The sequence below is a fragment of the Glycine soja genome, chromosome 9 (assembly GCF_004193775.1).
Source record: "Glycine soja cultivar W05 chromosome 9, ASM419377v2, whole genome shotgun sequence".
Classification (NCBI taxonomy): Eukaryota; Viridiplantae; Streptophyta; class Magnoliopsida; order Fabales; family Fabaceae; genus Glycine; species Glycine soja.
In genome coordinates, this window is record NC_041010.1 from 26855087 (window position 1) to 26873215 (window position 18129).

The 18129-nt window shown below is 26.9% G+C and overlaps 1 protein-coding gene across 1 annotated transcript; it reads right to left on the reverse strand.

The window, feature by feature from the left end:
* Positions 1 to 6047: 6047 nt before the first annotated feature.
* On the reverse strand, positions 6048 to 10428 carry LOC114425798 (uncharacterized protein At1g66480-like). Its single transcript, XM_028392761.1, has 2 exons — positions 9573 to 10428; positions 6048 to 6407 (listed from the first exon to the last, which is right to left on the reverse strand). The coding sequence occupies exons 1-2, from the start codon at positions 10140 to 10142 to the stop codon at positions 6348 to 6350; spliced, it is 630 nt and encodes a 209-aa protein (XP_028248562.1). The 5' UTR covers positions 10143 to 10428; the 3' UTR covers positions 6048 to 6347.
* Between the last annotated feature and the right edge of the window lie 7701 nt (positions 10429 to 18129).

The following is an 18129-nucleotide window of genomic DNA, read 5'->3' on the forward strand; positions in this document are numbered from 1 at the left end:
TTAGGATTTGAATCTTGATTAGATTTTGGGTATAAAATAAATCATTAGGAGGAGAATGTCAATTTTGCATGTGCTTAAGGTTTCCAACAAAGAGAGATTTAAGTTTTTTTTTTTTTAAGATTTTTTTTACTTAACGAATTTATATTTAATTGTTACGTTGATAATATTTAATGTTGAAGTTATTAAATGGAACAAGTTGATATTAGTCCGTATATGATAAACGTTAGGTAAAGTATCTTATATTTTCATTATCAAGTCAAATAAATTGATGACATGTGAAATGAATATTTTTCCAGTAGTAATTAGTTTTTAATAATACTCTGAAATTTTTAAAAAAATGTTCACATATCATTTAAATTTTTTAAAGAAATATATATATTTTTATTTAAGTTATGTGTATTAAAATATTAAAATGTACCTATAATAAATATAAATCAACAATTCTATATTATACTTTTTAAATATCAATATCACTATATACGTCATAATTCTATTATTAAAATTATTAAAAAAGAATATATTCAATTATTCTTTTTAAAAAAGATTTTATAAACGAACTAAAGTGTATCTTAATTTCATAGACATGTTAATTTTATATAGGGATTAAAGTGTAATGTTAATTTTATTTTATATGCAAACTAAGAAATAAAACATATTTGATGACTTTATGCTATGTCACTTTTTTGTTGCACACGTCAACACTTGTTTAACCCGATTAAATGAATGAAAAGGTAACGTTAATTTCATATAAGGATCAAAAGTTAGAATTTTTTTCATATAGAAATTAAGGTAGATTCAAGGGTGAACTATTAATTAAATGATTCACCCGTGCACCAGTCTTTAAATAGTATTTTAATGTTTGTAGAATATGGTCTTGGTGTGTCTGTGTTATTTAATGATCGTCGAATAGGGTATCGTAATTGCCATATAAAAGTTGATCGGTGAAAAATTACCATTAACCTGCTGATGGGTTATTTTAAAATGATTTTTAAATTAAATAGGGTATCGTAATTGATGTTAATGATCCTGTAAAGTAAGTAAACCATTTTTTACAAGGGGCTTAAAGGTCTTTTCATAATTACTGGTTCAATTTTAATTGACCTATTGAAATATTATTTTCTTACTTCACCACGTGAACCATATTTCCCTTACGTCTCCACCGTAGAAAATCAGTAAATATGAAGTATAGAAACCAGATAATTAAACCTCAAATTTACTTATGTTATGTATAATTTTTACGTTAAAATAAAGAGATACAATGAATTATTTAATACTTTTTTAAATTAGATCAAATAATGGTCAACAAACACACACACAATTTAATAATAAGTGTGTGTTCTTTCAAAATAAAATAAAATTATAAGTGTATGCTTGGTGATTCTATTTTCTGGTTTTATATTTGCTTGACCTGTGCATTTATCCTTGGTTTTCTGGTATTTGTAAATTAGCAGCAGCTCCTAATTTTAAGTTGTTAAATCAAAGGGTATTTGTTTGTTAATGTTTGAGTTGCATTCCTAGTTTGTTGTTTCCTGCGCCTATTTGTTTTTGGTATTCAGACTTATCAATCCAAAATGTAAAATTATATTTTATAATGATTACAGATTTTGACTTCTAAAATGATCATCCGAAATGAAAAAAAAAATCTGAAAAGAACGCAGGAAGCACCAACCTGTATTCCTTTATCAACAAATGCAATTTGCAAACCCTCTCTACCTTCACGCTCACCTTCTAAGCAAGCCAAGCTAAAGATCACTACGTACTGTTCAGTTTTCTTTGATGTGGATAGAGAAATATTGACGTACAGAACCAAAGGATATTATGGGGGAATTAATCACTTGTATGATCACTAGTCTTCGTTACCATAATCACTTGTCTAATTGGATGCTTATCCAAATCCATTTAAAAGATGTCTTTAATTGTATAATGATCATTTTAGTTGAAATTTCTGACAGCAATATTTATATATTATTTCCTTCTTTCCTATTTTTAAGACCAATTACCTAATTATTCAGAAATAATAAAAAATTAACAGTTAATAAAAATAAATTTATGTTGAATTTATATATTTTTTTAAAAATTATCCTTTTCATTAATAATTTTCTCTCTCCTCTAATTATTTGTTAGAGTAACTAATTTGAGGTATTTTAGTTTTAAAATAATTAACATAAAAACATTATAGATTGAGTGTTATAAAAAATAAAATATTACTTTTAATTTGGGTCTTAAGACCATTTGAGTTCATTTGACTTATTAAAAATTATGGTACTTGATAAGATAAATATTTTTATTTTATGTTTGATTTGAAAAAAAAAGAGTAGGGGACAACACAAATCTAACAACTGAAAATATGATAAAATCTTTAATTTTTGTTAAAAAAATTGTGGGACAACTTTTTATCCTAGGTATAAAGTATTAAAGACATATATATCCCTAATTGTATCTCTTTAATAATAATAAAAAATAGTAGCTAAACAGTGTAATTATTTTAAAAAGGAAAGATTGAATTTTTTATATTCTAATCTCTCTTTTTATTTTGGTAAACACATTAAATTTGATATAAATTATATTAAGATAATTAATATTAGATATTTTGGTAGATTTTATATTATTTTACTTGTATTGTCTATTATTTGTCAAACGATTTTCAAGATAAAAAAATTATTATATAACTTGTATCTTTGTTATGTGTTTTTCTTCTTATGCGTCCAGTATCATAATTCTAACAAAAACTTAACTATGGTTTTAGTCTTTCAACTTGGGTAGTCATTTTTTAGTCCTTTAAAAAAATTATTTTTATTAGTCCTTCAAAATTTTGAAAAATTTCTTTTAGTCCCTCTTTATTTATTGTACTTATAATTTCACAATTTGTCACAGTTTTTAATCACCAAAATTACTTTTTTTAATTTATTTTAAAAATGATTTTATGATTTTAAACTGTCAAAATATTTTACTCTTATGATTTTTTAATTATTGTTTTTACATATTTTGACAATTTTAAAGAAGAAAAATAAAAACATTAATGTAAAATTATTGTGATTTTTTACATATTTAGATAGTTTTAATTTATCACAAATCATTTTGAAGAAATTAAATTAAAAAACATTTCTGACAATAAAAAAGTATCACAAATTATAACAGTATTAAGACATAAAAAAAGTGTCACAAATTATAACACTAAGTGATAGAAATTAAAAACAATTTTTTAAAGATCTAAAACACTAATAAAAATAATTATTTTTATTAGTCCTTCAAAATTTTGAAAAATTTCTTTTAGTCCCTCTTTATTTATTGTACTTATAATTTCACAATTTGTCACAGTTTTTAATCACCAAAATTACTTTTTTTAATTTATTTTAAAAATGATTTTATGATTTTAAACTGTCAAAATATTTTACTCTTATGATTTTTTAATTATTGTTTTTACATATTTTGACAATTTTAAAGAAGAAAAATAAAAACATTAATGTAAAATTATTGTGATTTTTTACATATTTAGATAGTTTTAATTTATCACAAATCATTTTGAAGAAATTAAATTAAAAAGCATTTCTGACAATAAAAAAGTATCACAAATTACAACAGTATTAAGACATAAAAAAGTGTCACAAATTATAACACTAAGTGATAGAAATTAAAAACAATTTTTTAAAGATCTAAAACACTAATAAAAATAATTATTTTTATTAGTCCTTCAAAATTTTGAAAAATTTCTTTTAGTCCCTCTTTATTTATTGTACTTATAATTTCACAATTTGTCACAGTTTTTAATCACCAAAATTACTTTTTTTAATTTATTTTAAAAATGATTTTATGATTTTAAACTGTCAAAATATTTTACTCTTATGATTTTTTAATTATTGTTTTTACATATTTTGACAATTTTAAAGAAGAAAAATAAAAACATTAATGTAAAATTATTGTGATTTTTTACATATTTAGATAGTTTTAATTTATCACAAATCATTTTGAAGAAATTAAATTAAAAAACATTTCTGACAATAAAAAAGTATCACAAATTATAACAGTATTAAGACATAAAAAAGTGTCACAAATTATAACACTAAGTGATAGAAATTAAAAACAATTTTTTAAAGATCTAAAACACTAATAAAAATAATTATTTTTATTAGTCCTTCAAAATTTTGAAAAATTTCTTTTAGTCCCTCTTTATTTATTGTACTTATAATTTCACAATTTGTCACAGTTTTTAATCACCAAAATTACTTTTTTTAAATTATTTTAAAAATGATTTTATGATTTTAAACTGTCAAAATATTTTACTCTTATGATTTTTTAATTATTGTTTTTACATATTTTGACAATTTTAAAGAAGAAAAATAAAAACATTAATGTAAAATTATTGTGATTTTTTACATATTTAGATAGTTTTAATTTATCACAAATCATTTTGAAGAAATTAAATTAAAAAACATTTCTGACAATAAAAAAGTATCACAAATTATAACAGTATTAACACATAAAAAAGTGTCACAAATTATAACACTAAGTGATAGAAATTAAAAACAATTTTTTAAAGATCTAAAACACTAATAAAAATAAAATTTTTCAAAAAAAAATTACTCAAATTTAAAAATTAAAAATATATTTAAACTTGGACACACAATATATTTTAGTCTCTGTTAAATGTTAACGAAAAAACCATGAATTTGAACTGTCCTTTTTTAGCCCTTGCTACATATGGAAGTCATCATGACACTTAACATGCATCTCATCTTTAACGCTATTAATTAATTGGGTTAATGAAAGTACTAATTTGATTGAGATTTAAAATTTGAAAAATTAATAAGTAATACACGTATAACATGGGTGCTTAATTAGTTACTTAAAACTAAAAATTATTGCTTAACAAATTTTTACTATTAGAACAAATGACTTAATAATGAGTTGTTTAATTTATTATTATGAATCATTTTCAATTATAAAATTTAACATGACTCAAGTTAAATATTCATTCTAACAACTTTAGTATCAGAATACATTGTTCTTTAAAATTTTTAAATCCATGTAGTGTTGTAGGACTCATAAATTTTAGAGAAATATCTTATTTAAGTAATCATATATTGTAGATGCTCTTATATAACATCATATTTTGTATCTATTTTTTTCCTTCATTTGATCATTTATTATATTTTAAATTCAAACATATATCTTTCTTTTCTCTGTCTTAGTTGTATATTTTAAGTTAAAATGTGATTTTTATTTCTTTATTTTCTTAAATATGTGATTTTAGTCTTTTTATTTTTAAATGAGATATTTTATCATCACTTTTAATAAATTCACGATTTTAGTCTCTTTTTTTTTAATCTGTGGTCATTTTTAAACATTGATTAATATGTGTCTATTTAATATCTACTTAAAAAATGTTTTTTTAATTATTAACAAGGTTAATTTTTAAAAAATGAAAAAAAATACATAATTAAGTTTGAAATTGAAAAAGAGAACTAAAATTACATATTTTTAAAAAGTGAGGGATAAAATGTCTTAATTAAAAAAATATGAAGATTAAAATTGTGAATTTTTAAAAAATGAAAGATATAATATTTCAATTAAGAAAAACTAAAATCATAGATTTAAAAAAAAAAATAAGAGGATGACGTTATATTTTATTGTTTAATTTGTTGTACAATTATAATTTCTCTTTTAAATAACATCATCACGTATGTTATAAAGTAGTACCTCTCAAGTGAGGGTTGGTTTTCCTTCAAAAAAGAAAAAAAAAAAAACAAAAACAAAAGTGAGGGTTGGTTGTCGCGCTATTCACTAGAGCCAAAACCCAATTTAATTAGTAAGAATTAACAGTCTGCTTTAATGATTTTGGCTTTATTTTTTAAGCTAGTTCTAGATTCTATGTTCAAATTAACCTTTTAGGTTAAGGCAAACGATTAAGTAGCTAGGGAAGCACCATTGGATGATACATTCATTCATGACGTCTCTTCTCTACACTTCAACAGGTTTAATTATATATATCTCCCGATATTTACATATACTAGCTAATTTAAGAATTAATTTTATTGAAACCCCATAAGTTCACAGTAATTCACAGCTTCAAATTAATTAAGGTACCTGAACTACATTTTACTGTTCAGTGAAACTAATATATATATTTGCAAACACCCATATAATTATAGCAACGTACCGTTTGCGATGACTTCAAAGTATATAGCATGAAAATGTAAATAATAACATCACTCTTATATATTTAATTAACTATATATGCATCAGTGGAAGATCATTCCTTTTGTGAGATAACCCTCCCTGGCTAGCAGCAACACCGAAGGGTGTTATGTATTTCAAAGCTAATGTAATTTAAAATGAGTGCGTGGTAATTATGAAGCCACAGCTATTGGACTTCCTCCTTCATTGATTGGCATAAAACTCACCCTTTTCTGCAAGAATTGTTAATCCAACAAAACCATTAATTTAATGGGTATACGGTTGCCCAACAATGAGTAAGGCCTGAGTAAAGTAAATTTCAAGAGATTTTTTTTTTTTAAAATAAGAAAATTATATGGTAAGTTTTTTTATTTTAGTTCTTAGGTCGATCTTGAATGAATACAAACTCTTCTAATCATGTTGATATGAAATAGTTTTAGCTACAAATTTTATAGATAATGAATGCATACAAATACAGTTTTGTGTGTAGAATAATTTTATTTTCGCAACCACTCTTTCATAAATAATTTCAAGTTTGTTTTTAATAAACTATAAATTATACAATATCTTTGGAAGAATCTTTATCCTGTGCAGACCCAACAACTCGAAAAGGACATGGCGTGATGGCGCTTAATTAACCCTTTGGATAACAATATATTGTATGCATGAAATATTTGATGTTTAATTAAATTGCTTAGCCATTACACACTCTCATACATTATCCATACTATTTTGATTGTCATCAACTATATGAATATGGATGGAAAAGAATCTGTTCAGATGGTACGTTACTCGCTGTAATTGCTCTTTATTGCATTTATGATGTAAATTCATTTAAGTACTCAGTAGGTGAGGATTGATATCTATATAAAACAGGGTATATAGTATAAAGTTGTAAATTATATGTAGGTCGAAGACTCAAAGTTAATTGACACGATATACCATGTTTGAATAATCAATAAAAATAAATATTAATAAAAACAATATTACTTTAAGAGTTGAATGATGAGGTATTGTTATACTATTATTTAATTATAAATTTTATCTATATGACTTTTAAATTAAAATTAATAAAAATATTATATATAATAGATTGTAATTAAATGATATTATAAAATTATTGGAGAACGAATAAATAATTTTCAGAATTGTAGATTCCTTTTTCCTTAATTACCATATGACGGTAAAATATCTCAGGAACTTTCATAAGAGAAAAGAGTCCTGAAATGATTATTATAGCGCTAAATTTTTATAAGACAAGCTCTTATTAAATTATATTAAAATAGTTATATATGTGTGGACCATTTTGTATGAGTATTACAAATTAGTAGCCCAATTAGTGTCGTGAATAGTAAAATAAAATGTATTCAATAGACAATTGGTATTTTAATGATTACATACAACTTGTATCCCTATAATACATCTTTTATATCTAATTAGTGCTTTGGTGGTCAACTCATATATTTATTTAATATTTATTAAAAATAATAAGAAGTATTTAAAGTGGATTATAATTTTATATACTAAGAAATACTTAAAAATATCTATGTTTTAAAAGGAAAAATATTAATTAATGATTTTGTCCTTTAATGTTTATCTTAAAATATATGCATGATTAACAAAATATCTTTATAGTTTTGTCCGTTTTATATTTTTCTATAAATCATTGAACAACCGAACAAGTAATCGATAATAATAAATGATTTATAAAATGACTAAAGCATCAAATTTCGTTTATAATAGTATAGAATATAGATAGTATAGATGATGATTGCACCTGCTACGCCAACTTACTGTAAAAGAAGAGTCGATTCTATTAAGTATTGACTCAAATATTAATCGAATAATAATGTAAGAAATATACTTATGCGAACTCTGTTTTGTTAAATAAATGGAATATTTGAAGTCTCTTGAATTTATTGTATGCTAAAAGACATTACGTAAAGCTGGTATTAGGCATATGAATTATTAAATTAAAACACTAGAAAATTACTATCCAATAAAATGTAAGAAGTACTTACGAAACTGTGCAGGTTGGGATAGAAAAGATATAAATTTAAGTTACTTCGGTTCCATTTTGTTTTACAAATTTTAACTCTCATTATTTTTTCACATATTTTCCTATTTAAAATAATAAGATTAGATTTTTATACAAAAAAAATAATGTTTATAATTTATTTGAAAAATACTGCCTTAACAAACAACAAACCACATTTACATTTTATATTAAATAAATATAATATATAAACTAAATATATTAATATTTTACACTTATTAAATATTCCTCTGTGTACAGTAACCCTAAATATATATTAATGGTTTAAAGCACGAGGTAGTACCATTTATATTTTCCTTCGTATAATTTTAAAATTTACCAGTATCTTAAAATTTAATAAAGATAAATTGTTTTCACATAAATTATAAGTAATTTTCATAAAACTCATGAGTAATAATCATAAATTCTTTCAAACACATAAATAAATATTTATATTATAAAACAAGGTCAAATAAATTATAAGTTCCTCTTTCAAACACATTTTTTTATAAGAAAAATAATTTATTGGCCTCCTCTAAACACCCTAAATTATCCTAATATTTTATTTTGTCTCCATGATCCTTACCAATAATCATGTAACATGGTAGGGCTGCACTATCTAATAATCTCTCCTCTTTTAGTCTCCTTCTATACTTAAAATCCTTGTGGTCGACTGAGTAAACGAAATCAATTGTAATGAAATGAATGGTACGTACTACGAACCATACTAGACTAATGCTTTTGTTTTTTGACATAAGAATTTAGTCTAAAGTTAAATACACAAAGACTCTTTTAAACGAAGAAAAATAAAAGAATAAAATCACTTAATTTTTTTATATACGTTAAAATTAATTTATACATCTCATTTTTTTAGAAAAATTAAATAAAAGTACTTAATATAATAGTGTTAAAATGCACAACTTGATTTTAGTGTTTAATTTTTATACATAGTCAGTGAATTTTTTTAATATTATCAATAATAAATATGATTTTTAAGATAATTATTATAAAAATCAATAAATTTATCATATTTTTAATTATATGATAGTGTAAAATGATGAGAAAATATTAACTAATCACCTTGTGTTCCTTGTCTGAACCAATGTCGAATAACACACATGAAACATGCAAGTCATTCACTTTACCCAAAAAAATAGAAATGTTTGATTAAGAATTATATAAAGATTAAAAGGGATCATGATAGTTCCAAACCACGTAATAATTTGTCATAAACTGGCTGTGTAAAAATACATACTATATATTTATTATTGATTTTAATTTAACCTAGGAGAGAAAAAATAAATTTATTTTGTCTTCTTGGTTAATGAAAAATTTCATCATGTGTAGTTTATAGGAAGCATACCTCACGTGCCTTTGTACTTTCCCCAACTCTGCCTTTCACCTCCCCATCTCCATTTCTAGCTTCAACCCCACCACCATTATTCGCCATGCAAAGTCCCATAATCTTCTCCGCAGCCTCAGCCTCAGTCTCGCACCCTCTCATCAGCCTCTCCACCTCGGCCTTGGGCAGCCTCATCTTAAGCCTCACCCCGCCACCACTCTCCATCACCTCCTTCTGGCTCGACGGCGGTTTCATGATCGTGAGATCTGAAGCCGACCGTCGAGCCAAAACGAGGCTCTCGAGCCTCTCCTTGGCGCTCATGTTGATCCCCGACCGGACCCGCCTCGGCGCCACCGTCACTTCCTTGGGAAGTTCCACGAGGAAGTAAAGCCTCTTCGGCATCAATTCCTTGTGGGCTTCCAAAGGCTTTGCTCTTATACCATAATGCTTCACAGCCTCGGATTCTAACAGAACAAGGCCAGGGTGGTCTTTTAGCACATCACAAACTTTTATTGGGGTTTTAAGCTTGAAGGTTTCCCCATCAATCTTCATCACCTTTGTGGTTTTCTTTCCCCCCAAGGCATTCCCCATTGGAGTATTGATTACAGCAAAACAATATTTGGTGCAATTAATTCAATGATTGTTGCTTTTGATGGGTTGGGGATAATAATGCTACAAAACCAAACTAAGGTGTAATGTAACGTTCACATGGGGGAGATGATGGTTGTGTGGGAGTGGGAATTGTGTGTGGGTGGTTGTGGGTTTATTATATGGGATTTGGTCAATAAAATAAGGCAGGTTTTTCTTTTTTGTTTGAATCAAAATATTCTACACGGAAGAGAAAGATTAATCTGTTCAAATATTGAGATTCATATAAGTGATACATGGTCACCGATCAACATCATAATCACCTATTAAAAAGAAAGACAATGATAATAAGACAGGCCGGGTTTGAAAAACTTTTAATCACGGGAATTTTGACAATAAAAAAAAGGGAATTACAGTAAACTATAAGTAGAAGGTTTCGCTTTCGGAAGGGAAAAAATAGTAGACCTAATAATTGATTGTTTAATGGCTATAGTGGTGCTACATGTGTGATAGGTCTTGTTGTCTCGATTCGGGTTTTATTGTGTTTCAACAACAACTACCGTGTTTTGTAATGATCTTCAACGCGCCAGGCCCAGTTGCCGAACTTTTATATGCAAGAGTTTGGTTTTGTTTTCTTATCTCTTCAATGACGCAAAAAACGGCAATCACGGAGGGAATAGAGAAATTTTCTAACTGAGATGAAATATAATGATATTTTTTTTTCTGTTATCATGTATAAGACTTAATTATTTAATTTATTAAGATTAAAAAAATTAACGTGATTAATTTAGTCGATAATAATAAATTTATCTTAAATTTATAATTTTTTAAAAATTATCATTATCATTAATACTTTTTTCTTCTAATGATTTTATAAATATATTTTATTTTTTTCTTATAATAATGGGTATTTCGAGTTTAAAAAAATTAATGTATAAAATATTATAGATTATATTTTACAAATACTATTTCAAACTTAAAGTCTTACAAATAGAAACAAAAGAAATATTATATTTCACTCTTTAAATCAACTAGAATCTAACCATTGAGTGTATCAATTACATTGAGTTGTTATTTTAACTTAATTAGAACTATTAAACTTGTGATAAATACAAGATACTTGTCTAGACAGTTTTATACCTATAATAATTCTTCCTTGACTCCAATAATATTATTTTTCAATCCAAATTTCATCCTTGAGATGTTTCCAAATTCCAAACACATATTTCATTTTATTTTGTTGTTTATTTTCATTTCTCTTCCTAATTTAGGAGAAATAAGAATTTTGTTTCTTTCCATCATAATATATCTAAACATATGAACAATAAATTTTATTTCATTAACTAATTATGTTCTATGTATGATTTCACATTTAATTAACCCTATGTTTCGCACGCCAAGTAGAAGCTATAATTTGTAGATTTTAGTTCTTTTAACTTGATTTGACGTGATTTCAAGAAACGGGTGTACTTGAAGCTAAACCAGACACACACTCCATTCCATTTTAATTCATTTCGTTTTTTTTACCAATCTAAGCATAACTTGACACGAGACATTAATTTGTTGCATGTGCAATGAAATTGGTTGACTCTTGCAGGTATATTTGAAACACCCTAAATTTCACCAGCAACGGGTTCCTTCCTAACTGTGAGTTGTTGAAAAGTGATTTAGGTTCAAATCAAACTTTCACAATATTCAGTATAATCGGTATCCCCAAAGTCAAATAAAGTATACATGAAATATTTTAGGTAGTGGGAGTAACATTTGTCAAAGTGAAGAAATGTGAGACTAATAACGAAGAAATATTATAAACAAACGATTAAAAGTATGACAAGACACTAAAGTCCAAACGTGAAGTCCAACTTGATAGTCGGCTCATCAAATTAGAAGTAGTGCACTTTCAAACACTATATTTGGCTAAGGATGAATTTTGTCACTTCATTTTAAAAAGTTACTTTTTTGCTTTCTTGTTTGGCTGACTGTGCTTCAAACAAATCTATCATTGGGAGCTTCCAAAATGACCAAAATCCCTTCCCTTCCCCCACAAGCCACAACATGCAGGAAGAAGTGAGAACAAAGATCAAGCATGTGTTTGAAATCAAATGCATAAATCATTAGTATTATTTATTTGAAAAGTGAAACATGCTTAGTCTATAATTTGGAAAGCCAAACACGCTCTAAAAAGTCATTTAGCATACCCTACTTACCTTTAAATCGTCGTAGTCTTATATACCTTTCATTTTTTTATCATACTTTTTTTTTATAAAAAAAATAATATTTGGACATCTATTTTTTTTTATAATATTTGGACATCTATTATCTTAAATACCTTATTAGCATCTTCATTTTTTTTCTATATTTCTTTTTCTATCACATTACATCACCTATCATACTTATATTTTAGGTAATAATATTTGAATATTCTATTATTTCAAACACTTCATAAGCACCTTTTTTTTTTTTATCTCTACCTATTATATCATATAATCGGAATATTACATATTATACCTATATTTTTTTATCCTTTTTTTTCTCTCTCTCTTTGTTTACTCATATACACAATGGGCATCCTCATTAGGTGATTGTGTATCTAATTTTGAGTAGGCAGGGTGCGTTTTCAGTGAGCAGTGTTGGGGGATGATTTTTAATGTAGGCGTGTTGGAGAGACCAGGGGTGCAGTAGACGTTTTTGGAGCTGTATTTGGTTGGCCATTCCATGTATTTTGTTGATGATAGTTTACACAGGCTTGTAGATGGGGATACAATTTGGGTAGGATTCTCAATCCTTTGGTTACTTGACATTTATTTGTTCTTATGGTAAATGTCCAGTAACCTTAGTGGGGATTTCCTCATTTGGTCTTTCTAAATGGGTTTGGGTACCCCTTGTACCATGTTTTAATTTTAATATATTGTTATTTGCGGATAAAAAAACTAGTATTTAGGGTGTTTATATATATATATATATATATATATATAAATTATAGTTTTGATCATCTTATATTTTTAAGTCTATAATTTTAGTTTTTTATGTGAAAAAAGATTAAATGAACTAAAAAATAAAAAAAATTATCTTCATAAGAATTAAACTTATGATCCTACGTACATTCACCACCAAGGTAATAATAAAATCTACTAACACAGTTGTTTTCTTTAGTTAACTCCACCAATATTATTTTCTATTTATCATTAATCAAAAGTTATTAACTTTTTTTCAAATTATCAAAATTTATAAATTAAAAAAAATACTTAATATAGAAATCTTTTTAATTTCATTTTATATCATTTCATATGTTTTTATTTTGAAAAGTTTACATATTTTACTAATTTATAATTAAATTTAATAAATTAATATGTAAATTATTTACATATTTTTTTAATAAATTAATTTCAATATACATATTATTTTTACTCTAATTATTTAAGTAAAGTTTAAAATACTAATATATTAAATATTTCTTAATTTATAAATTTTGATAATTTGAAAAATATTAATAACTCTTGACTAATTATACATAAAAATAATGTCAATATAGTTAAGTAAATAAAGTAAGAGTTCTATTGAATTGTTTATGAATAATTTTTCCTAAATAATTAGAGTAAAAATAATTTGTATTTTTAAAATCAATTTACAAAAGAAATTATGTAAATAATTTACATATTAATTTATGAAATTTTATTATAAATTGGTAAAAAAAATAAAAATATGTAAATTATTGAAAATAAAAACATATAAAATAAAATTAAATAGATTTATATATTAAATATTTTTAATTATAAATTTTGATAATTTAAATAAAATAATAACTCTTGAGTAATGATACAAAATATAAATGCTAATGTAGTTAACTAAATAAAACAAGTATGTTAATGATTTATTACTTTATCTTTAAACAAAGGATCTTGAGTTTAATTTTCATTAAGATATTTTTTTATTTTTTACTTCATTTAATCTTTATTAAAGGACTAAAATTTATTAAAAAATTAAAATAAAATTTGATCATTTATTAAAGATGTTAAACATATTTAAGTCTATTATTTTTAATATTTTTCTCTCTCTTTTTCATTAGACAAAGAATAGCATTTGAGGTGTTTGAGTATATTTTCCTTTAGAAAAAATAAATTATAGTACACTTCTCTATCTATCAGTTTATTTATTTTTTTTTTTTAAGAATTTGCTATCAGTTCTTCTAGATACTCAAACCGATTTCAACACCTCACCTGCTTAATTTGTTGGGTTCTTGATTTTTAATGCCATCAACACATCATATGGTAATGATGGCGCTAATTTAATGCTAAGGAATCGAGTTTAATTAATGAGAATTGTACGAATTATCAATATTTGTAAAAAGATTAAATTGAGTAATTGTATACTAAATATTTTCAATTGTACGAATTATCATATTTCAAAAATCATAATTTTTTATATATATGATAAATATAATGATTTTTTTTAAAAAGAAACATTTAATGCCAATCATTCATATATAATTATAATTTTCACATTATTATTATGAGAATTATTTTCACATATCTTATAAAAATATGAAAAATGATAGTGATAAATTTTGATCATAATATATATATATATATATATATATATATAATATAAATTGTTAACAAAAAAAAATTACACCGCTAACCAACTAAAAATTAACTTATGTGACTTTTAGAATGATTATAATCAAAATAAATAATCTTACCTTATATAGTGGTTTGTAATAGGATAATGATTTTTAAAAAAATGCATATCCTTTTTTTCCGGGAATTATTTTAATTAATTTTATTTTTAACATGAATATTTAAATCATAGGGGGTTGAAATTTGAGTCATTCAAAGTATTATTTCTCACAAAATATGCTTAATATATCCTCCATAGTCAGAAAGTAAGACCCATACCTTACTGACCATCCTTATATCTTACTTTGAGAATCCAACGCCTTCAAAGGATCCTCCTCCTCATCAGACTCATATACTATGACTAGAGCACATCTAGGTCTTGGTGCTCCACATGGATGACTCCTAACAAAAGATCCTATAGACAACTCCCCTTGGCTCATTAATCAGTTTCTCCCACATCTCATTACTAGAATTTATAAATTTAACATCACACAGTTAATATCGGTTATTGAAAAAATAGTTGTTAACAAAAATATGGTGACATTTTCGTAAATAATTTGAGTTAAGTAACATCGGTTTTGAAAAGACCGATGTTAACCAGTTGACGTTAACATCGGTTTTTTGGATAAACCAATGTTAACATGAGATCATTAGCATCGATTATTAAAAAACCAATGTTAACGTCAATTGATTAACATCGGTTTTTTCAAAACCGATGTCAACACAACTGGTTAACATCGGTTTTTAAAAAACCGATGTTAACATGAGATCGTTAACATCGATTTTTTATAAAATCGATGTTAACCAGTTGATGTTAACATCAGTTTTCTTTAAAAAACCGATGTTGTGTTATACATAAATAAAAACCCAAAACCTTTCCCCCCTCCCCTCTCCGTGCGCTCTCTCTCGCAAACAAAACCTTTCTCTTCTTCCTTTCACCCGCAAGACCTGTGATCGTTGTTTGTGACCTATCATCGTCATCTCCTCCTCACCATCGTCATCACTGGGATTCACGATCGCCGTTGGGGTTCGTCATTGCCGTGAGGTAGAGCATTCTCCGTTGGAGTTCGACATCAACGCAAGGTACATGTTTTGCTTCTTTTCTCATTTTTGTGAGCTTTTGCAAGCTTGTTTTTTTTTTTCAATAGATGTTTTTATGTCACTAGGTCTTTGCAAGCTTTTTTTTCCAATAAATTGGTGCAGTTTCAAACTAATAAAACTTCCCTAATAATCCTTCACTGTTTTGTGATATGATATCAGTAGTTGAAGTTGCTATTTCGATTACAAGTGAGTGTGAGTTTTGGTGCTTATATAGATTAAAAAGTGAGGCTTAGGAGGGAAAAACCAGATGCTATATTGGTTTGTTAACATGTGGTTTGAACTGTGTGGATAGCCAAAGGTTTTCATTTTCACTACCCGTATCTTAATTGCCACATAGATATGTCTCCTTTGTCTTTATTCTTTTTCAAATTTTGCATGTAGGGTTTAAGGAGGTTGAGGTTAGTTTATACTAATTATGAAAGATATGAGATGGTTTTGAGTCAGCTTTGAACATATTGAAGACTTGAAGTTGTTTTTGAATTTTGAATCTTTTACATGATTTCGGATGCGAAAACTACCTTTTTGATATATTTATCAAATTCAATATAACCTTTTATGGTTTGAACTTCAAAGTGTATTTTACCTTCAAGTTTATTGTAGTTGGTAATGCATAATAATCAGAGGTTCTAGCACAATCTAGCTTTAGAGTGTTAGCTTAATGGGCGTATACTATCTCATAGTAAATCATGTCCCCACAGAAAGAAGTTAAGAACATATTTGGGGATCGTCGCTCGTGATAAGGTGAATGTCACTTACGAGAATTGGAAACAAGTCCATGCTGCTCAGAAGGATTTGATATGGGAGGATATTCAGGTATTTTAGTTAAATCTTTCATTTTGTTCATTGACAATCAAATTGTAATTTAGTAACAATAGAATTTAATTTTCTATTTGTCAGGCTGAATTTGATATCACTGAAGCATTTGATTTGAGGACAAAAAAGAAAATACTTCAGACTGTGGGGGAGCGGTGGAGACAATTAAGTTTGATTTGAGGTCAAAATCGGCACTTGCAATTGACAAGGAAAGTGTCGACGACACTGTATGCAAAAAGTATGACATTAGCAAGGAGAAGTAGGTCCAATTTTGTCAGACCCGCAGAGACCCTTGGTGGGAGGTAAATTTGTGATTTTCATTGTTTTAAACTATAAATTGATTTACTATTATACATTGAAATGATAACTTTCAATAATGTTTAATTTGTATAGGATGTGTGAAAGAAGGCACATGCCATCTAGAAACAAAACACTGCCCCTCATGTGTTGTCTCATGGGGGTTATGAACATTTAGAAAACAAGTTGATGGATGAGAGGAGAAAGAAAAAACTGGAGGAAGCTGCTTAATCCGGAAGCACTGACATCGTGATAGATCCTCCATCTCCCATCAGACGACACGTGAAGTGGAAGATGACCCGCACCAAGAAAATTGGGCAAATGACGTCTGAGGCAGCAAAGAAAATTGCTGAGAAGATTGCAAGTCACTTTCAATTATTAATTGCAATTATTTATGTTTATTGTGTGATTGAGTAAACCAATTACGTGTTCTTTATAGGATTCATTGGAGAAGCAGACCTCACAGGGTTCCTTTGTCGCCCATGGATGTCAGGATGTACTGACTGCTGTCATTGGGCGACTAGAACACCCTGGTCGTGTGCGTGCTACTGGAGCCGGTGTCACAATCAAGAAATACTTTGGACCGGCTCCAAGGACCTCCTGCACATCTTCCTCCATGGCTCCCGAAGACTTGGAGCAGCTGACGCAACAAATTAGGGACCAGTTGGAGGAGTCGATCACATAAAAAGTGACTCGACAGCTAATGTTATCCTTCAGCCAGATGCAGTCTCAGTTTCAGTTACAGATGCAATCACATGGACTCGCACTGCCTCCTGAGCTTGAGGTTGGTCCTTCAGTTGCTCGTGTCAGAACAAAGGAGAGTTGTGTTGATCCCTCAGGGAATGATCCAGACATGGGTGACTCAGACAAATACGGGTTGTACGTCAAAGAAAATCCTTCCCGCCTGGTTACTCTAGGAAGACTTTATGAGAGATCCACAACCATTCACAACATCCCTTTGCTGCATGATCAAGTCAAGGTTGGTGTTGAGGAGGTTAGAGATGCATATGCTCTCATTCATGTACCTACTGAAGAGGTTAAGTTAGTGGGGCAGACACTTAACACCTTCCTTGCATGGCCAACACATCTTGTCAAGAGTTTATTAGAACATGTATTTCAGTGTCATTAAATGCTTTTTTTTTTAAATTAAAGTGTTCGTTGTA

What these genes read in the sequence shown, in the direction of transcription:
- LOC114425798 (XM_028392761.1), bottom strand. Translation starts at nt 10,142, where the DNA reads ATGGGGAATGCCTTGGGGGGAAAGAAAACCACAAAGGTGATGAAGATT. An exon ending in AAAGTACAAAGGCACGTGAG is followed by an intron (nt 6,408 to 9,572) that starts GTATGCTTCCTA and finishes CAATTCTTGCAG; the next exon opens with AAAAGGGTGAGTTTTATGCC.